The sequence below is a fragment of the Manis pentadactyla genome, chromosome 6 (assembly GCF_030020395.1).
Source record: "Manis pentadactyla isolate mManPen7 chromosome 6, mManPen7.hap1, whole genome shotgun sequence".
Lineage (NCBI taxonomy): Eukaryota > Metazoa > Chordata > Mammalia > Pholidota > Manidae > Manis > Manis pentadactyla.
The window spans coordinates 106,610,463-106,632,747 of record NC_080024.1 but is presented as its reverse complement, the minus strand read 5'-3'; the positions used below and the strand labels follow the sequence as shown (position 1 = coordinate 106,632,747).

General features: G+C 37.6%; 1 protein-coding gene and 1 pseudogene across 2 annotated transcripts in view; both read left to right on the top strand.

Moving 5' to 3' along the window:
- The window catches only part of PSMG2 (proteasome assembly chaperone 2), a 24,376-nt gene extending 2,091 nt beyond the window's left edge, over positions 1-22,285 (top strand). The window contains exons 2-7 of one of the 2 annotated variants that reach the window (XM_036897244.2): positions 1,311-1,482; positions 4,355-4,413; positions 7,228-7,346; positions 8,198-8,371; positions 21,001-21,121; positions 21,969-22,285. In XM_036897244.2, the coding sequence (XP_036753139.2) occupies positions 1,311-1,482; positions 4,355-4,413; positions 7,228-7,346; positions 8,198-8,371; positions 21,001-21,121; positions 21,969-22,067 (744 nt within the window). In that variant the 3' untranslated portion in view covers positions 22,068-22,285. Of the gene's footprint in view, positions 1-1,310; positions 1,483-4,354; positions 4,414-4,729; positions 4,741-7,227; positions 7,347-8,197; positions 8,372-21,000; positions 21,122-21,968 lie in introns of those variants that run through there. The other variant, XR_008998294.1, reaches the window with a different exon arrangement.
- LOC118918437 (kinectin-like) lies at positions 15,612-20,623 on the top strand (annotated as a pseudogene).

Genomic DNA, 22,285 nt, shown 5'->3' with positions numbered 1-22,285 from the left:
ATTTGTTCACTTATTCAGAGATAAAGTTCTTGCTGATGTTTTAGTAGCGAATTTTGGCTATGGAGGGATGGGGTCAGGGGAGGGTTTTTTAGAAGGAAAGATGTTAGAGAATGTGATACGCTGATGGGAAGAATCCAATAGTGAGGGAGAGATAGATGATGCGGGAGATGCTACCAAAGTAGAAAAATCTTTGAGAAGAGAAAAGAGAATTACAGGAGATAACCAGGGAATAAGTAGATGACAGTCATGAGAAGTAGCAGACCACTCTGAGGGACCCAGAAAAATATGAAGGCCCCAAAAAAGTAATTGCTGAAAGAATGAAAAGGGAGAGCTACATTAAAGAGATACTTTGGAGTTAAAATCAATGAAAATTAGTTGTGTATTTGATGTGGTTGGGAATGGAAAGGGAAGAAGTTTCTTGGTTAGGTAACTGGGTGAGTAATTGTTACTCTTTTCTGAAATACAGAATACGGGGACAGGTTTGGGCAAAATATTAGTTTTGTATATGTTGAATGTGAGTTGCCGGTGACATTATGTGAAGATAGGCACTAGGCTCTAGAGTTCAAGCAAGTGTTCTGGGCTGTAGGTAGAGATTTGGCAGTTGGACTTTTGTCTTGGGTATGTGTGTGTGTAGTGTGAAAAACGCTTACTCAAACCTTTAGGCACTAACAAAGCAAACAGAAGGAAATGTGTGTGTGTGCGTAGTGTGAAAAAAACTCTCACTCTAACCTTTAGGCACTAATAAAGCAAACAGAAGGAAAACGCAGGAGCACTTCTCATACCTCACAGCCTTCACTTGCTTTCCCACTGCCAGAAATATTCTACAGTCTTTGTGTGGCTCTCCCTAACTTTTTTCAGGTCTGTTGTTAACTTGGAACCTTAAGGGAGCCTTTCTTTGATCACTGTATTTAAAATTGCAACCAGCCACATATACATGCTGTCACTCAATTTTTCTCCATAGCACTTGTCACTGTATATTTTACTATTTATTACAATTATTACAGTAAACCACTCCCTCACTAGAATGGAAGCTTCAGGAGAGCAGGAACTTTTGTCAATTTTTTTATTGTATTCCCAATGCCTCCAGCAATGATTGACACATAGTAGGTGTTCGTTAAGTATTAAATCAGTCGTCTCAAAGGTGAAGGAGACTCCCGCCGAAACCTCAGTTGCAACTAATCAAAGTCAGTATCTAGCTATGGTGTACCTGGGTGGAAGTGTTCAGTATTAGTGCTGTGATTACTTTCTTCTAAGTTTTGAAAAGTACTGCTATTTTGATGATTAAATGAATGTATTTTTTATTATTTCAGCCAGCAGTATCTGTTGGAAATGTAGGCCAGCTTGCAATAGATCTAATTATTTCTACACTGAATATGTGTAAGATTGGTTACTTCTATACCGATTGTCTTGTGCCAATAGTTGGAAACAATCCATATGCAACTGCAGAAGAAGATACAACAGAACTCAGCATAAATGCTGAAGGTATGTATGTATGTAAGACTTCAGCTTGTTTTATTCTACTACAAGGTAGAGTTGTTTTAAATTAAAAGTAGACCTTAAGGATACTGTTTTGTAGCAACCATTTACTTAGTGCCAGCTTTGTGCAGAATTTGTGACCCAGTCACACTGTCCTATTCTCTTACATCTAGGTTTTAGTTCTTAGCTTCTTTTAGGTGGCAACTCCTTTGAGGGATGTGACTGTGCCATATCTTTGGAAAGAGTTTGTGATTTCAATTTTTCTAACATGGATTTTTTCTTCCTTTATCCTCAGTTTATTTTCTGTTCTTACTGGCATGTGTAACCATCACTAATAGCAAGGAAAGGGGAGAAGAAAATTCCACTGGGCTCAGTCCTAAATGTTTAATATGTGCTACTTCATCTAAGCCTCATAGTCATGCTCTACATTGTTATAGAATCCATAATTATAATATATCAATAAGGCTCAGAGAGACTGAGTTGCCAAATACTTCTAGTAGGTATAGGCTTTTTGCATACCATAAATCTCCAGGGGACTGCGCTACCAAGTTTGATTAATCAGGGACATGATATACAGTGTGGGGCCGCCATGTTTATGGTGCGGAACTGCACTGAGAGAGAAGGAGGAGAGCTGCTGCTGAGGCACGCAAGTGTGCAGTTACTTGGTTTGATGGCCAGCAGCTCTGTTGGCCTCTCAAGTCTCCTGTTCACCATTTTAAGGTGAAAGCCAAAGGTGGTAGAGGAGCATGAAAAGCCACTGGCAGTCTAAAAGACAAATGAAGGAGCATTTTGGGTTTTGTCAGTCTTATTAACCATGTCATTAGCTTGCAATAATGAAATACACTTTCAAGAAGTTACTTTAATATTGAAATTCCTATAAGAATGATGGCTTTGTTAATATAAGACTGAATTTCAGTTATACCTTAAAGGTTAGAAGACTTTAAATTAGAAATGGTAGAATTAGAATATATATGCTTCCACTAATGCTAATAACTGTCATTTATTGACTATTTCCTGTGAAGCAGAACACTGAGCATTTTATGTATTAATTCATTTTTAATCTTTATAGCTACTCCATTGGTAGTTTTATGAATGAGGAATCCATGGTACAGAGAAGTTAATAATTGTTGTAACTGAGCTTCTAATCAAGGCACTGTGGCCCCTGACACCTGCCTCTTAAGCACCACAGCACTCCGCTAATGCAGCTTCACTGTTGGGGAAGACTCACTGGCTTGACACAAACTGGCAGCAGTCTAATTGAATGTAGTTCTTTGATCCATTTTATTATTTTTTTAAGATGAGGTATTTCAAAATAAATTATAGATCTCATGACATTCCACCCCAAATATGTAAGTATGCATCTTTTAAGAACATTTCTTACAAAGCTGAAATACCATCACATGTAACAAAATTATGCAATTTCTTAATATCTTCCTATATCCTATCTTTATTCAAATTAGCCCAGTTTACCTCATTTAAAGCTAGTTTGTCCAAAATCCATAGTTTGTCCAGGATCCATAGTACATCTGGTGCCGTGCCTTTGAATCTCTTTCACTCTAGAGTAGTTCTTTTTAATCCTTCTCAAAATTGATTTATTGAAGAAAAAATAGGACACATTGTCCTATAGAAGGTCCCACCTTCTACATTTGTTGATTACTTACTTGTGGTGTTATTTGGCTTATTCCTCTAGTCTCTGTATTTTCTGTAAGTGGAATTAGGTCCAAAGGCTTGATTAGATAAAATCTAAATATTTTTGGCCAGAATACATGAAAGGTAATGTTGCTTTCATATTGCATCACGTCAGAAGAGAAAAGTACTGGAAAACAGGATATTAACAACAAAAAAGAACTGCATGATACACTGATAGAAAATGTAAGGATTGCTGTTATAGAGGATGTTATAACTTACATTTTAAAGCTCAGCCTGCCCACTCCTTACAGATATATCATCTTCTCACTAGGTCTGTTGGATTGCACTATATGTAAACATCAGAGAGAGGTTAGAGGTCTGAGTGGCCTATGCTGTAGGCCCTTTTCCCTAATTTCTAGCCTCTTTTGCCGTGAACATATGTGGTGGTCACTGGATTTGCTGATGGAGCATAGCTCCCAGTCACACCACCATACCAGTCCAAGGAGACAATTCCCAGAAGACCTATAATAGGAGAGATATGAGCCACCAGAGGATTTGCCTGCACCTTGGGTTATTTGTAATCTTTTTATAGTAGCTGATAGCTTACCCCTTAGCACAGTAGCCTAATCATGTGTCCTTAGAGACTCTATATTTTGTCATTGTTCATATCAGAGCTCATTTTTGGAGGTGAAGTTGGGCAGGAACATCTTAAGCATCAGTAAAGAGAACCCCTTGTAGAATCTGAATAAAGTTGTGGATCCTTTTCCCAGGAAAAATGCACACACAGACTCAGAAAATTTTGCATGATATTTCAAGTCTTCCAAAAACTAAAGAGCATAAATGTACCTATTCCAGAGATTTTATTTTATGGCTAACATTCTCCCTCAGTTTATTCTTCCGTTAAGCCCAGTGAGTGTTGCTGTTCTCTAGAGAGAAGAGAGGAGAGTATTAGAAAAAACAAACATTCTTAAGAATGATTTTGTTTGTCATAATGCCAGAAACTTCCAGGGGAATACTCCTCTGGTTTTACAAAGCCAGAAGAAATATTATTGTTGATATTTTCTTACAGTTAACTTTTCAGAATGAATCTATTCCATAGCATAAAGCCCATGAGCATTTTAAGTTAATTCTAAAATGTTTTATTTTAACCAAAGGATATAGTTTATTTGTTCTACAGCTTAAATTACTAATAATTTCACTTGTATAGTGCCTTCATTTTGAACTGTATATTTTTTTCATGTCTTTGTAGTATATTCATTGCCTTCAAAGAAGCTAGTGGCTCTTCAATTAAGATCCATTTTTATTAAGGTTAGTATGTTATATTTGCCTTTTTAAGTTTGTTAAAGGAAAGTATAATTAGAAAATGCTAAGTCAGTATCATTAAGAATCCAAATTCAAAAATCATTTCTACTTTTTGTATGTACAGTTAAGAAAGGTCTGATTTTATAGAGAAATAATCTCATAAAATTTAGAGGTATTACCATTATTTCATGATTATATTGAAAGGAATTGGGACCTAGAACTTGGGCTTTATATATTCCAGATTTAGATAGCATTGGAAAAAATTTAAGGTTTATTCCATTTGTATTCCATCTCAGCCAGTGGCATCTACATATAAATTATGTATAAATCAAAATATATTCTGAATCTATCTTCTTTGCTCTCCCACTGTCACCACTCTAGTCCAAACCACTGCCATCTTTCATGCCAACTGATTCTACTCTTGTACCACCCACTCCCCACAAACACTAGTCTGTCCGTGAACAGCACCACCAATGGTCCTTTAAACCTAAGTCAGATTACATCACTTCTGTCTTCAAAACCCTCTGGTTGCTTCCTGTTTCACTCAAAGTGAATTCATAGCCCTCTCACCATGGTGTATCAGGTTCTAACATCTGTGCTGATTAAGTAGCCCCTAGCCACATACAGCAGTTTAAATTAATTTCATTAATTAATAGTAAATAAAATAAAAAATTCACTTCCTCTGTCCTACTAGCCACATTTCAAGTTCTCCATAGCCACAGGTGGCAAACAGCTGCCGTAAAAAGCATTTCTGTTGTCACACAGAGTTCTGTAGAAAGCTGCTCTACCTAATCTCACACCCATTCATTCCTGTGTGCTCTCTGCCTGTTACGCGCTTCAGCTACACTGGCCTTTGTGTGTTGCTCAGACCGATTAAGCTTATTTCTATCTCAGAGTCTTTGCACTAGTTTCTGTGCCTGGAATTCTTATCCCCTAGATAACTACATGACTCACTTCCTTTAGCCTTTGCTTAGTTTCATCAGAATAAGGCCTTCCCTGAGCACCCTATCTATCACCTTATCCTGTGCAAATTTTCTTGGTAGCTCATCACTACCTGGTGTGTCATATATTTGTTTATTATCGACCTCTAATAGAAAGTAAGTTTCCTGAGAGAAGTGACAGTGTGTCATTCACTCTTATTCCCCTTTAAGAATAGTACCTTGTATGTAGAGAAGCTACCAATAAATGTTTGTTGAGTGGATTAAGCTGCCATCTATTCAGGAAGTCAGAAATGTCTCACCATTCCAGATGCTGTCCTCCAGGCTCCATCCTGGTCATTACATTACTACATAAGTAGAATCTTAGGGTATGTACTTCTTCATGTCTAGCTTCCTTTATTCAGCATTTTGTTTGTGAGGTTGTTAAATAGAGATACTTCATTCATTCTCACCTCTATGTGGGATTCTGTTAAATAAATCTTAATTTATCTGTTGTACTGTTGATGAAACATTTGGTTTTTTCCAGTTTGAGGCTGTCATGAAGTTAATATTCATACTAGAATCACTCTTCATTTTTTTAGTTAACAATATTATACCCAAAGTTTTGCAGTGAGAGTTGCTAACATTTTTACACTGTGCATCATGGATTTTTTAATTCTCTTCCTACTATGTGTAAATTCAAAAATTAAGATAAAAAATTCAGTACTTATAAGTGAAATTTCTGGTAGATGGAAATCGTGACTTTAAAATAGCAAGCATTTATTGAGTGTTGATTTTTTGCACCAATATTGTTCTGAGTACTTTATGTATATGATTCTACTTAATCCTCACAACAATCCTATGAGGCAGGAATTAACATTATCCTCATTTTTGCAAATGAGAAAATTAAAACATGGAAATGTTAAGCAATTTGCCTGAGATATGCTCATAAGAGATGGAGCCCTCATTCTAGCCCAGGCAGCCTGACTCCAGAGCTTGCCTTATGTTGTATCACCCTCCTATTTTAAAACTTAGCCATTTCTTATCTGCATTTTAGATCGTATTGAATAATTATTTTATTATTAACAGTCTGTGAAAAGAGTTTCCTCAAAGTGAGTTTCCCTCCCAGAATTTTATAATTCACATTCCTGATCAACTGACCGTTAACATCTTACCACACTTGCTTGATCTTCTGTCTGCATGCACAGGGTATCCTGCCAAACAGTCGAAAAGTAGGCTAATGACTCCATGATACCCTTAAATACTTCACACACATCTCTCAAAAACAAGGACATTCTCCCTCACAAATGCAACACCATTACCACCCCTAAGAAAATCAGCATTCAATGAATTATTAAGTAGTCTCATCTAATGTATTCAAATTTCCCCAGTTGTCCACAAAATGTATTTCAATTTTGAATCTAAGCAAGGTTCACATGCTGCATTTGGCTGTTAAAGCTTTGTAGTTGGCATCCTTCAATGTAGAATTGGCCTGCCTCTGTTCTTCACAATGTTAACTCCTTTGAGGATTGGAGGCCAGGGGGCATTCTGGATTCACCTAGTTTTTTGCTCATGATCAAATTCAGGTCAGAAATTTCTGGAAGAATCTCTCATAGGTGACCATGTGGTGGGTTTTAAGTAACAATAGATTACTTAAGTAGAGAACTAGGAAATTTCCCCTTATCAGAGTAGAATATCTTTGAAATGTGGATTTCTACAATTTATCTCTTAATTGTAAAAATATAATAAATCATTGTTCATCTTTCACCTTTAGTATAAGACAAGTGAATCTAAAAATAATTTTAGTATATGTAAATTACGTATCTTCACATAAAGTTGATAAAACATCTAGAATAAGGTCTAACTTGCAGATTTTCTTTTTATTCTTTAATGGTTTACAAAGTATAAATCAAAGCCATTCTGTGAAAAACTGCTTTCCTGGGTGAAAAGCAGTAACTACGCCAAAGTCATTGTTCTCTCCAGCAGTCATTCCTGTCACCGTAATGACCTGCAGCTTCGCAGGTATGTTTTGGCCTTTGAAAATTTATGTTATACAGTATTTTTGTTAATACAGTATTATGATTTCTCTATTAAAAAGTTAAAATAAGTTTTAAAAGCCATGTATATTCTTAACCTCTCCTTGCTGGAATTCAGAAAGAAGAAGATAAAAGAAAGTCAAGAAATAGGAATGCATACAGTTAGGTAGATCCTTTTAGTTCCTGTGTTTGGGGCACAAGGAAAACTTTGATGTAAACATAGAGATGGCTCTGGAATGGGGCTTTGTTTGATGTGCATGACAACATCACAGAGGTCAGCTGATGAAGCAAAAGGAAAAGGGCACCTGTGATTTACTGGTTTGTAATTTTTAAAAGATTGGACTGATAATTCTGTATATTTCCATATATTCAACCATTTGTATTTGCAGAAATCCAGTTGCCTTTAGTTATAACTCCCAGGCATGTTAAACTGAATTCTTAAATATAAGACAGAGTATCCAAGAGAAGAAATATGAACTGTCTTACTGCCTCATTATTTGTGCACCTATAAAATCATGATGAAACTGTATGTCAGCCAAGACTAACCTTCCAAAGCTAGAGCAAATTTCAGGACTCTCACAGCAGGCCTCATTACCGGAGGGACATAGCTCCTCTCCTCCTGACAGCCCTGCCACAGTGTAAGTGTTCTGTCTCCTTAGGCCAGCGGCATGAGTAGCCAGCCAGAGCAGCAGGCCCCTCTTCCTGTTGGAACCTGTGCTTTGCCATGTGCAGCAGAATACGTGGAGAACAAGATAGTTTTTGCTAAGAGAACTGATACTGGTCTTAATGTTCATACTTAAAGAGTTTCTAAAAAGTTAATTACATGAATATTTTTAGTACTCCTTTCAGGTACCTGCTTACACCTTCCATACAAAAAGGTGTTCAAAATAAAATAAACAGCCTTAACTGGGAAGAAATGGAGAAAAGCCCATCAATTCCTGAAATAGATGATTCTGAGTTTTGTGTCCGCATTCCTGGAGGAGGAATCACAAAAACACTCTATGATGAAGGGTGAGTTTGTTTGCCTGTTTATTCATTTTTTCTCTGCCTTATCTATAAATGAAAGATAATTGAAAGGGAGTGTCAGATTGCTTATTGAAACTTCGAAAATATATTTATACAATACGTACTTTATTATATTCACGGGGAAGATTGAAGTTTGGTTATAGGAGGATTGGTTCCAAAAAAGCCATATTTAATGCTTTATGAATATGTATGGCATGTTAGGGATCCTGATACTTATTTTATACAACTTCTACAATCAATCTTTTTTTACTGTGGTAAGACATACATAACATTAATTTAGCCATTTTTAAATGTTACAATTACAACATTAAATACATCCACAGTATCGTGTATCCATCACCACTCTTCACCTTCAGAACTTTGTCAGCATTCCCAAGAATATCTGTATGCATTAAATAACTCCTGTTTTATTTCTGTAAAATCTATAGTAATGTCCTCACTTTCATTTCTGATTTTAGTAATTTGAGTCTTCTCTCTTTTATTATTGTCTAGCTAAACATTTGTCAATTTTGTTCTTTTCAAATAACCAACTTTTGGCTTTATTTGTTTTTGTGTTCACTTGTATTTATCTCCACTGTAATCATTATTTCATTCTGCTAGCTTTGGATTTAGTTTGCTTTTCTTTTTCTAGTTCCTAAGATTTGAGAAAACTCTTTTAGTGTATACATTTACAGCTATAAATTTCCCTCTGAGCATGACGTTAGCTCTATCCCTTAAGTTTAGTGTGTTGTGTTCTCATTTTCATTTATCGCTGAGTATTATCTAACTTCTCTTGTGATTTCTCTGACTCATTGTTTGAGAATGTGTTAATTTCCACTTATTTATGAATTTTCCAGTTTTCCTTCTGTTGTTTGTTTATTGTGTTATTCTGTTGTTATTAAAAAAGATAATTTGTATGCCTTCAGTTTATTAAATTTATCAAGTCTTGTTCAGTGCTGTAACAAATGCCCTGTCCTGGAAAATGTTTCATGTACACTTGAGAAAAATGTGTATTGTGCTTTTGTTGGATGGAGTGTTTTGTATAAGTCTGTCAGGAGCTAGTTGATATATAGCATTAGGTTTTCTATTTCCTTATTAATCCTCTGTGTAGATGTTCCATTCATTATTGAACACGGGGTACTGATGTCTCCAACCATTATTGTGGCACTGTCTTTTTGTCCCTTCAGTTTTGTCAGTGGTTCATACATTTTGGGGATCTTCGTTTGTGATGTAAGTCCAGGGAGAGGAAATCTCGGGGCAGAGTACCTCTAAAAACAGAAATCAGTCAAAGGGAGAAATAAGGTTTAAAACCCATTTATTGCTTAAAAACTGCAGTCCAGAGCCGTCTTTCTCCTCTGCTCTGGAAGAAGCAAGCAAGCAAGCCAGCCCCTCCCTTTAAACTCTCAGGTTCAGACCATCCTGGGTTGCACAGGTAATTACCCATTGATATGGAGATGAACTTCTCTCCACCCCTGAGAATGTGCAAATGCACTAAAGCCAGGCGAGATATTCTGGAAATGTTACAGTTTTACCCACATGTGTATATATGTTTGTATTTGTTAATATATTCCTGATGAATTAACCCATTTATCAACATACAATGGCTTTCCTTGTCTCTTGTAACAGTTTTTGACTTGAAGTCTATTTTTCTGACATAAGTATTCCTAACCCTTGTGGTTACTTTTTGCAGGGAGTATCTTTTTCCATCTTTTCACTTTCCAACTATGTTTTTAGATCTAAAGTGAGTATCTTGCAGACAGAACATAGTTGGATTATGTTTTTTTTAATCCATTCTGCCAATTTCTGTCTTTTGATTGGAGAGTTTAATCCATTTACACTAAAATAATTACAGATAAAGGACTTTTGTCATTTTGCTCATTTTCTATGCCTTATCTTTTTTGTTCTTCATTTTCACTATTATGCCTTCTTTTGTGCATAGATGGATTTTTGTAGTGACATGTTTTGATTCTTTTCACATTTCCTTTTTTTATATTCTATAGATATTTGCTTTGTGGTTACCAAGGCAATTATATATAACATCCTCAAGTTATTACAATCAAATTTGAATGATAACTAACTTGACTTCAGCTGCATACAAAAACTACTACTATACACACTGTCCTCCCCCACCCATTATGATAATGTTGTCACAAATGACATTATGTACCCAGTAACATATATTTATAGTTATTTTTATGCATTTTTGTCTTTGGTTAGTTTATAGGAATCATGAACATTTAGAAGTAAGTGAAAGTAAAGAGGGAGACTAGAAAGAGATTTTTTTCTTCTAGCCCCTCTTCTTGTAAATTGGTTTATATGTCCATGCCCAGTCAGCCATCAGATTTTTGGACACTTACACTATCCCTGTTTTTACCTGCCTTATCCCTTATCCTCCTGTTTTATAATACATGAGGCTTAGTTCAAGGCTAACCAATGATCCTTGCTCTGTGCTTTAATTCTGACTCCCTCCTTGCTGGAGATTGATGTGCCTAAGTTGATGGAAAACCACCATTGGTTATAAAGAGGGGCAAGCAGCTCTTTAGAGTGTGGCCTCAGCTGCTTCCCAAGCTCATACCATCTTCTCTCTCCACTCTGCCACAAAGAGAGGTGAATGAGGAGCACTCTCTGGTGTCTTCAGCTGTGGCTTTAGAGAGTTGGGCAGAGCTAAGCCTAGAAAAAAAAATGGGCTCAAAGTCAACCAATAAAACTGCTTGCTTAGTCAATATAATAAATTTCAAGAGTGTAAGCCTAGAGTGGTTTATTGCCCTAAAATCTACATTGTAACTTCTACATGACCTGAAGAAATCATAATAGTAATTATAGTAATATAAGTAGTAACATAAGTAGTAGACATTGTGGTAATAGCAAATTATGTGCCTGGTACTAAGTCATTTAATTCTCATAATAACCATATAGCTATGTACTGTTATCACATTATAAATAAAAAACCTTAAGAACAGCAAGGTTAACTAACTTACTACTAACTTGCTAGCCTACTCTATTCTTATTTAACGATTATTTCTTTCAACTTTTTTTTTCCTAGTCTGTCACCCATTTGTGTTTTTCTTTCTCTTTCTGTCTAGCTTATTCCCCATGGTATATCACTTCAACTATTGTCACTGCAGTCTAGAAGCCCTGTATCTAATTATTATCTGCATCTGCCCTGCAAACCACCAGCTTTGGCTCATTTGCTCGCTTCATTCAGGCCATATGACTTGTGGCCTAGACTACTGTATTAGTCTGATTGGGCTGCCATAACAAAATAACATAGATAGGGTGGCTTAAACAACAGAAATTCATTTACTCACAGTTCTGGAGGCTACAGGTTGAGATCATGGTGGGAGTCTGGTTGGGCCCTGGTGAGGACCTCTTCCTGGCTTGCAGATGGCCACCTTCTGGCTGTATCATCACATAGAAGAGGGAGAGCTCTTATAAGGCTGCAGTCCTGTCAGATCTCAAGATCTCATTTAATCTTAATTACTCCTAAAGATCCTGTCTCCAGATATAGTCAGTCACACTGGGAGTTAGGGCTCCAACACAGGAGTTTGTGGTGGACATAGTTCATTCCATAGCAGCTGCTGTCAAGGATCTCTTAATTCATTTTCCTGCCTCTTCCATTCTGACCCTCTCTGACCCATCCCTGTAGTGCTGTTAGAATTAGCTTTCTAAAATGTAAAACTTTTCACAACATTCCCTGAGCAATTTTACTTGCTTTTTGCAGAAACTGGGTCATACTCCTTGGTATGCCATATGAAGCTTTCCTTGCCTGACTCGTTCCTGACTCTTACCCACCTGTGTTCTGGATTCCAGCAAACTCCTGGCAGTTAGTGTCCTGAACGCTGCCTCATTCTTCCTTACTTTTGTTCCTTCTACTTCTCTCCTCTTTTCTCCCTTGCACAAACCTACCCCCTTGCCCAGAGCCACCTCATTCATCACTTCTTATGAAAGAAGGAATCTACTACCCTCTTTTATTCCCAGTGCACACTGCTCCTTCAAACTGTCTTTACTAATCAGTCTCTGACTTTTTCTTCTATCCATGAAAGAGTGACTGATACCAGACTTGCCCTCCTGACATAAACAACTGGAAAGACAAAATTAACAAAACAACTGTTTGTTCAGATATTAGACAACAAGCAGCACACAGCTGTGATCCCTGAGAGAAGGCAAATAAAGCCCTACATGTGCCCCAGATTTCTGCTTGGAGTTAAATTCTGGACAGAGGGCAGGAAGGGGAGGACCAAAACAGAGCACAGCAGTCCTGCTGAGTTGAGTAGACAAGAGATCAGAGGTTAGGAAGGCTGAGACAGCTGGGAAGTACTAAGCCGAGAATCAGAGAGGAGGGAGCTATTCAAGAAGTGCTCTCAGGGTCTCCCCTGGGTTTTTTCTGAATTGTAAGGCACACATGGATAAAGTGAAACTATAAGGCCTGACAAGGAACAACTTCTGGATAGCTGTAAATGTGCCCACAAAGTTAGCAACAGTAACAAAAAATGTAAAAGTTAAACACACTCATAGAACATTTGGAAAATGTGAAATAATATTTAAAATACTCAGTTCTATCAGTCAGAAGTAACTACCACCACTAATTTTTTTTACTTGTTTTCTTCCCAACTTATTTAAAATATAGTTGAATTGAGTATATGTATCTGCAAGATACATTTGTAATCTTAGAGTTCATCCTATTCGAAGGTATTTCTTAAAGAATAGATTTTCTTTAAACTTTCTAACAAATATTTTATTTATCTGTAACCAAACCCATGTTTGATGTTCAGTGCAATTTTACATTAGTGACAATAAAGAGTTTTTGAAATTATAAAAAACCTTGTGATGTGGCTTACAATTTTGAATCCTTTTTTCTCTCAATGCATATCATGAATATTTGCTAAATTCTCATGTAATATACATATTTTGTCTTCCTATTATCAGAACAAATATAAATTCTGACCTCTAGAAAAGATACTATTAATTATTCCAACAGTAAACAGTGGCAGTGGTATGGCTGACCTGATATCCCTTACATTAAATTGTAATAGAACTACATTTGTAATTTAATAATGGATGTGTCTTATGTGCTAGTTTTTAATGTCACAGAAAGTAATAAAATTATTCGTTCTTGGGCTGGGTTCAGAATCTAAAGATGTTCCTAGGTGAGCTCCATGTAATGATGGAATGGGTGACAGGCTCTAGAGTCAGCTGTGGCTGGGTTAAGTCCCAGCTCTGCCTAGAACTAGTTGCATGCCCTTTGGCAAGTGGCTTATCCTTCAGTCTTACATCCTCAGTGAAACAGGGATTAAATCTGTCCCATGATACTGTGAGGATTAAATGAGATCATATATGTGAAAGTGCTTTGTAAACTAACATTAGTCACAATAGAAGTTCTCCAGTACCCAACCCAGCTCACCACAGCTTCACCATTGCTGTAGTCTGAATGTGTCCCACCAAAATTTGTATGTTGAAATTGTAATCCCCAAAGGTTATGATACTAAGAAGTGGGGCCTTTGGGAGGTGATCAGGTCATGAGGCCTGTGCTAGAAGAGGACCCAGCAAGATCCCTTGCCCCTTCCACCATGTAAGGATACATGAGAAATCTGTGCCACCCGGAAGTGGGCCCCTACCTGACCATGCTGGCATCCTGATCTCAGATTTCCAGCCTCCAGAACTGTGAGAAATAAATTTCTCTTGCTTATTAATTTAAAAAAAAAGAATTCTCCACCTTCCTTTTTTACAGAGAGGACCAGAGGATGGTATTAAAACTAATTCTACTCTTTGTGTTGCAGAGTAGGTAGTAGGAGCACTAGCAGTTCGAGACTGTACTGTAGTTTTCAAGCTAGAGCCTCTCAAAGGCCAGGGAGGATAGCCTTGCCTAGGCGGGAGCCATTTCTAAGACTGTCATAACATGAGTGTTATGGAACTAGAGTCTTCTGAGCCATCACAGCTCACAACTTCTGTACAAAGTTTGAGAACCCCTAGATATTTGAGAATTATGTACCATAAAGATGGTATAATTAGTGCTAATAACTCTGAATTTATAATTTTTAGAGACTGAGGTGCTTTGGTAGACTCCCAGTTCATCTGAGACTTCTGAACCTACATGTCAAGAGTCCCCTCCACATCTTAAAACCCCCTGCATAGGAACCCAAACTCACCTTTATTTTCTGTAGTTGTCTGTCAGTCATGTGCTCTCAAGTTTCGGCACTGCATTTATTCTCATAGTTCTTGGTTTTAGGTGTTGAAAATAATTTTTTGCTTTTATTGGCAAACAGGAAGCTTTCTGCTTTAGTATATCTCCATCTCATCACTGCTTGACACATTCATTCATAGCATTAACAGCAGACTATGTTTTGGAGTCAGAAAGACCTAGGTTCAAGTCCCACCTCTGCCTCTTCCTAGATAGAGAACTTGGAGCATGTTAACTATGTTTCAATCCCTGTAAACCTCAGTTACCTCATAATAGTAGCTAACATTTACATAGTATTGATTATGTATCAGGCACTGTTTTAACGTCTTTGCCTCTATTACCTCCTTTAAACCTCACAGTAAGCAGTGAGGTAGGTTCTGTTGTGATCTAAAGCCCTGATTAAGTAACTGACCAACATGGTCTGGTTAAGTGGCAGAGCTAATACCTGAATCCAGGTATTTTGTCCATGTCCCCATTATTCCAGACTCACTGATTTATACATGGAGGTAATTATGTTTCTCAAGAATTATATCGTAAAATAATGCAGACGGGCGGGTAGGAGGGCCGCACTGGCCGGGGAGGGTGCGGCCGCGGGGCCCGGACACCGGCCGTCACGGAAGCCTGCCGTGTAGGCCTTGGGTGCCGCCCGCCGCCGCCAGGCGCCTCCTGGGCCGGGACGCTGCGGCAGATGCATTCGTGGGGCCTCTTGGTCTCGCCGGGCCGCCCCAGACTCGACCAAGGGGTTCGGAGCGCGGTGGGGGTTCTCTCGGGGTGGCCTCCCGAGGCGCCTATTTTTAGCCGGGCCTGCGGGCCCCCGGGAGGGATGGCGGATTACCGCCTGCTCGGCCGGTGGACAGAGCGAGTGCATCTCCGGAGGCGTCCCCGGGCAGGAGCCGGGCCACGCTTACACCATGCTGGAATTTCCGTCCTCACTGCTCCCTCCGGGTGGCCCGGGAGCCAGCGCTCGGCTCCTTCCCTGGACCACCTCCCAGCACCCTGCGCAGCCCCGGTGGTGCGGGGCGGTTGGGGATGGGAAGGCAGAATGAGGACAGAGCTTGGAAAAATTTTGTGGACCGCCCTCCAGACTGGGGGAAGTTACCCCTTCCTCTCCCTGAGGGGTGTGTCTTCCTTAGTGATTCCCCCCACTCCTCTCCGCCTTCGGTTTCCAACAATTTGGGGCGTTGGGGATCTCGGCAGAAAACCAAACTGGCAGCCTTAGAAAAGTTGTAAGGTAATGAGACACCTGGTGTGAGATGTGCAGCCATGCACGTTGGTGGTGGAGAAACGTGTGCACCAGAGACATTAGCCCCAGAGTGGGGAGCAGCATCCTACCTGACCTCGTCCAGCTGCACTTTGATTAGTTTAAAGCACTGTCTGTCTAAGTCTTAGCCATTCCACTTCCTGTGAAATCTAAGTTTGCAGTTGGGCCTATACCAGAAAAGGATTCCTTAACAGGCTTTTAAGGATCACATTTAACAAAAGCACCATGGAGTTTTATGAATCAACAGATTCTATTGTCCTTATTCCTTCAGTAGTTATTACAGTAGTTTTCCTCTTCTTTCTGGCTTTTCATGAAAGAAACATTACATGATGAAGTTCTTCCAAAACAGAAACGAGAACAAAAGTTTATTCCTACCAAAACAGATAAAAAGAAGGCAGAAAAGAAAGAGAATAAAAAGAAAGAAATTCAGAATGGGAACCTCCATGAATCTGATTCCAGGAATGCTCCCCGGGACTTTAAATTATCTGATGTCGTGGCTGTGGAAGATAAGCAAGTTGTACCTGTTCCACTGAATGTGGTTGAAACTTCAAGTAGCATTAGAGAAAGAAAGAAGAAGGAAAAGAAACACTAGCCTGTGTTAGAAGAACAGGTCACCAAAGAAAGTGATACATCAAAGATTCCATGCAAAAAAGTAGAACCTGTCCCAGTTACTAAACAGCCCACCCCTCCCTCTGAAGTAGCTGCATCAAAGAACAAACCAGGGCAGAAGAAGTCTAAAAATGGAAGCGATGATCAGGATAAAAAGGTGGAAACTCCTATGGCACCTTCAAAAAAGCAAGACTCATTACTCCTCCATCAAGAGACTAAACAAGAAAGTGAATCAGGAAAGAAGAAAGTTTTGTCAAAGAAGCAAAAGACAAAGTGTCTTGGTAGATGAACCTCTTAGTCATGCAGCTTCTTATATTCCTTTGATGGATAATGCTGACTCAAATCCTGTGGTGGGTAACAAGAGAGGTTCTTGATGTGATTAAACCTGACCAAGTAGAAGGAATCCACAAAACTGGGTTAAAAAACTGAAGACTGAAACTGACAAAGAAAATGCTGAAGGAAAATTTAAAGATTTTCTTCTGTCCTTGCAGACTATGGTGTTTTCTGAAGATGAGGCCTTTTGTGTTGTAGAGGTGCTAAAGGAGAAGTCCAGTGTGATCCAGGATGCTTTAAAGAGGTCAAATAAAGGAGAATTGACTGCACTTGTACATCAACTTCAAGAAAAAGACAAGTTGCTTGCTGCTGTGAAGGAAGATGCTGTTATGAAGGATCGGTGTAAGCACTTAACCCAGGAAATGATGGCAGAGAAAGAAAGAAGCAGTGTGGTTATAGCAAGGATGAAAGAATCGGATTGGAACATTAGAAAAGGAGCATAATGTATTTCAAAACAAAATGCATGTCAGTTATCAAGAGACTCAACAGATGCAGATGAAGTTCCAGCAAGTTCATGAGCAGATGGAGGCAGAGATAGCTCACTAAAAGCATGAAAATGGCATACTGAGAGATGCTGTCAGCAACACTACAGACCAAATAGAAAGCAAGCAGTCTGCTGAACTAAATAAACTATGCCAGGATTATGCTAGGTTGGTGAATGAGCTGACTGAGAAAACGAAAGCAACAAGAGGAAGTCCAAAAGAAGAATGCTCAGCAAGCAGTTACTCAGTTGAAAGTTCAACTCCAAGAAGCTGAGAGAAGGTGGGAAGAAGTCCAGAGCTATATCAGAAAGAACAGCAGAGCATGAGGCAGCCCAGCAAGATTTACAGAGTAAATTTGTGGCCAAAGAAAACGAAGTGCAGAGTCTGCATAGTAAGCTTACAGATACCCTGGTATCAAAACAACGTTGGAACAAAGACTAATGCAATTAATGGAATCGGAACAAAAAGGGTGACCAAAGAAGAGTCTCTACAAATGCAGGTTCAGGATATTTTGGAGCAGAATGAAGCTTTGAAAGCTCAAATTCAACCATTTCATTCCCAGATAGCAGCCCAGACTTCTGCTTCAGTTCTAGCAGAAGAATTACATAAAGTGATTGCAGAAAAGGATAAGCAGATAAAACAGACTGAAGATTCTTTAGCAAATGAACATGATCATTTAACAAGTAAAGAGGAGGAACTTAAGTGCATGCAGGATATGAATTTCTTACTAAAAGCTGAAGTATGAAAATTATAGGCCCTGGCAAATGAACAGGCTGCTGCTGCCCATGAACTGGAGAAGATGCAGAAAAGTATTCATATTAAGGATAATAAAATAAGATTGCTTGAAGAGCAGCTACAGTGTGAAATTTCAAGCAAAATGGAAGAATTTAAGATTCTAAATAACCAAAACAAAGCATTACAATTAGAAGTTTAGAAGCTACAGACTTCTCTTTCTGAACAGCCTAGCAAAGATTTTGTGGAACAAATCGAAAAATGCATTCAAGAAAAAAGTTGAAGACTGGAAGAATTACTTGAAACTGGACTTACTCAGGTGGCCACTAAAGAGGAGGAACTGAATTCAATAACAAGAGAAAATTCATGTCTGAGGAAAGAGGTTCAGGAATTAAAGAGATCAAGTTTCTTTTGCATCTCTAGTTGAAGAATTTAAGAAAGTGATCTATGAAAAAGATGGAAAGATCAAGTCCATGGAAGAACTTCTGGAAGCTGAACTTCTCAAGGTTGCTAATAAGGAGAAAACTTCAGAATTTGAAACAGGAAATAGAGGCTCTAAAAGAAGAAATAGGAAATTTCCAGCTTGGAAAGGCTCAACAGATTGAGGGTTCAGGAAAGTCTCCTCCTGAGGGACTGACATCTAAGCCAAGATCTGAAGAGACTATTAGAAGATAGTGGGGATTAAAAGTTATCTATCACTTCTCAAGTTCAGGAGCTTCAGAGCTTATTAAAAGGAAAGGAGGAACAGGTGAATACCATGAAGACTGTCTTAGAAGAGAAAGAGAGAGACCTAGCCAGTAGAAGGAAATGTTTACAGGATCTTCAAGAAGAAAATGCATCTTTAAAAGCTCATATTCTAGCACAACATAACTTGAAAGAGGCATGTTCTGCATCACAATTTGAAGAACTTGAGGCTGTGTTGAAAGAAAAGGAAAAGGAAATGAAGAGAGTAGAAACTATTCTAAAAGAGAGCAAAACAAAGCTATTACAGGAAGTAAAAGATGGAAACAAATTGTTTAAATTCCTAATCAAGCAGCTTAAGCAACAGAATATCAACAGGCATCTTCTTTTCCCCCTCATGAAGAACTATTAAAAGTAATTTCAGAAAGAGAGAAAGAAATAATTGGTCTCCAGAATGAGTTAGAGTCTTTGAAGGATGCTGTTGAACACCAGAGGAAGAAAAACAATGATTTCGGGAGAAAAACTGGGAAGCAATAGAAGCATTGGCATCAACTGAAAAAATGCTGCAGGACAAAGTGAACAAGACTTCCAAGGTTTAATTTGGGGCATGCTGGTCTGTTGTGATTACCTGATTGATTGAGCTTTGGTGATTACTGCTTCAAGCTGAAGAGTCGCAGGAGACCTGTGGTACCCACGAAGGACAACAACATGTGGAAGCTGTTGAATTGGAAGCTAAAGAAGTTCTCAAAAAGTTATTTCCAAAGATGTCTGTCCCTTCTAATTTGAGTTATAGTGAATGGTTGCATGGATTTGAAAAGAAGGCAAAAGAATGTGTGGCTGGAACGTCAGATTCAGAGGAAGTTAAGATTCTGGAGCACAAGTTAAAAGAAGCTAATGAAATACACACATTGTTACAGCTTGAGTGAAAAATACAAGTCTGTCCTTGCAGAAACAAGGAATTTTACAGAAGCTATAAAGAAGTGTGGAACAAGAAGAAAATAAATGGAAAGTTAAGGATGAATCACAAAAGACTATTAAACAGATGCAGTTGTCATTCACATCATCAGAACAAGAGCTAAAGCGATTAAAGAGAAAGTGAAGATATTGAAAATTTGAGAAGAGAAAGAGAGCACTTGGAAATGGGACTAGAGAAGGCATAAATTGAACAATCTCCCTGTGTTACAGAAGTCAGAGTTAAAGACACAGTTGAATGAAACACTCACAAAACTTAGAATTAAACAGAGTGAAAGACAAAAGGGAGCTGGTGACTTGCATAAGGCTCAAAAGTCACTGGATCTTATCCAGTCAAAAATTGTAAAAGCTGCTGGAAGACACTACTGTTACTGAGAATAGTGATGTTACCTCAGAAATGGAATCTTCTGAGAAGGAAACAATGTCTGTAAGTCTAAATCAGACTGTAACACAGTTACAGCAGTTGCTTCAGGCAGTAAACCAACAACTCACAAAAGAGAAAGAACACTACCAGGTATTAGAGTGAAGTAATTGGGATACTGTTCATTCAAGGATAACAAGGCATTGTATTATATTTTGCCAAGTTAAAGCCTTATTTATGTTTTCACCCTTTGTACTTTGTCAGAAACACTAAACAGAGTTTTCTTTTCTAATCCTTGTTAGACTACTGATCTAAAGAGAAAAAAAGCCAACTCTAGACACCTTCAAAGTTTAGTTTTATAATAAAAACTGTTTGAATAATTAGACCTTTACATTCCTGAAGATAAAATAAACATGTAATCTTGTATCTTATTTTGCTCAATAAAATTGTTCAGAAGATCAAAAGTGGTAAAGACAATGTAAAATTTAACATTTTAATACTGATATTGTACACTGTTTTACTTAACATTTTGGGGAGTAACTGCCTCTGACTTCAAGAAAACACTTTTTTGTTGCTAATGTAATCTGTTTTTTGTAATGGCGTCAGCAAATAAAGGGATGTTTATTAAAAATAATAATAATAATAATAATGCAGTAAATGGACTCAGTGTTAAGTGATAGAAAATTTTTTTCCTTTATTCCACAGTTTTCCTTCACTGCCTTAGATTAATAACAAGGATTTTTCTTTCAGTCTCTGCTCTGGTGCTTCTGAAAAATCAGTCTTCTATAGCAGGTTTTGGGAGTAGATGCGAACATACTTTATGTGGTATAAAGCCAAAGAGAGTGGGGGGATGGTGTGTCCAGGGTGGGCGTTCCATGGTTCCTAGTTCTGTCCCCATAAATAGAAGAATATATCTTATGATGTAGCATCTTCTTCCCTAAAATATGGCAGATTATCTTAGCTATAAACAGCCACTGCAGTTGTGTCAGTAGAAGAATACTTAATTATTCTTTTTATTTGTTGTAGCTGTTCTAAAGAAGTCCCAATGGCAGTTCTGCTGAAATTTGTTTCAGAAGGAGACAACATCCCAGATGCATTAGGTCTTGTTGAATATCTTAATGAATGGCTTCAGATAATCAAACCACATGTAAGTTGTACTACAGTGTAAGCCTCTGATTTCTCTGGTTATGTATTTATAAACTTGTAGTTTATATACTATGTAAGCAGACCAGAGTTAGTCTATTTAGTAGTTTATGTTAATTTAGACATCTTTATATAAAATTTAGTTTAGCTAAACTTCTAAAAAGAAAAGAGGGCAGTTAATCACCATGTTGTCTACAGTTGCTTTTATTCAGGCTGATTTTCAAAAAAAGGAAAATCTTAACAGTACTTCATTGTATTTTTGTGTGTGTGTTTGTTGCATTAATTGTACCAGACAGATTCTTACTAGAATAAACCAGCCCTCTCTGGAATTCAGGATTTCTGTTTTTAGAAAACCAAAAGGTATTTTTATGTGAGTAATACTATTGAATATACATTATAATTTTAATATTTTTTTCTGTTACAAAATAAGAGTATTACATCCAGGAAAATCAGTTAGCCTTTAGGCAAAACAGAGGTATAAAAGCTATTATATAAAAGCTGCTTTATATGGTAGGTAACTGTCTTTAATTTGTGCTTTTACCAAGAAAAAATTGATTGAAAACACAAAGCACTGATTTTTTTAAAACCCCTATCCTTTTTGAATTTGATTTTAGTTAATAGCCTCCATCCATAGCCTTTATAGCATATCTTTATGATTTGGAACTTAAGGAAATTCATCTTCAGTTAGCATAAAAACAGAAATTTGCTTTGTTTTTCCTTAAAATAAAAAACCCAGGTAAAAGTGTCAAAACCAAACACAAAAAACTAGGGAAGGGAGAATTTTGTAATCCTTACATGTTCAAAGGAGGTTTGGTAGTACAGTTAAAGGATTAAAATATTTTCTTCTTCAGTTACAGGGTGATGACCCCACAATGTCTACCTCACCATGGAAAATTCCAAGTTCTTGGAGATTACTCTTTGGCAGTGGTCTTCCTCCTGCGCTTTTTTGATCTGTTTTCAGTTTTATAAAACATATATCAAGACACTACCAACACAACTGTTAAACAACTATATAAAAATATGTATTATCTAACAATATATTAGGAGCTAAATCTTTACTTTTCTTAGAAAAGCTCAAAGAAAAATGGATTAACAAAAGGTTTTTGCCCATGCTTTTCGTCATGTACAACAAATGTAAATTTTGTGCAATAAAATATTTCCTAAGTAA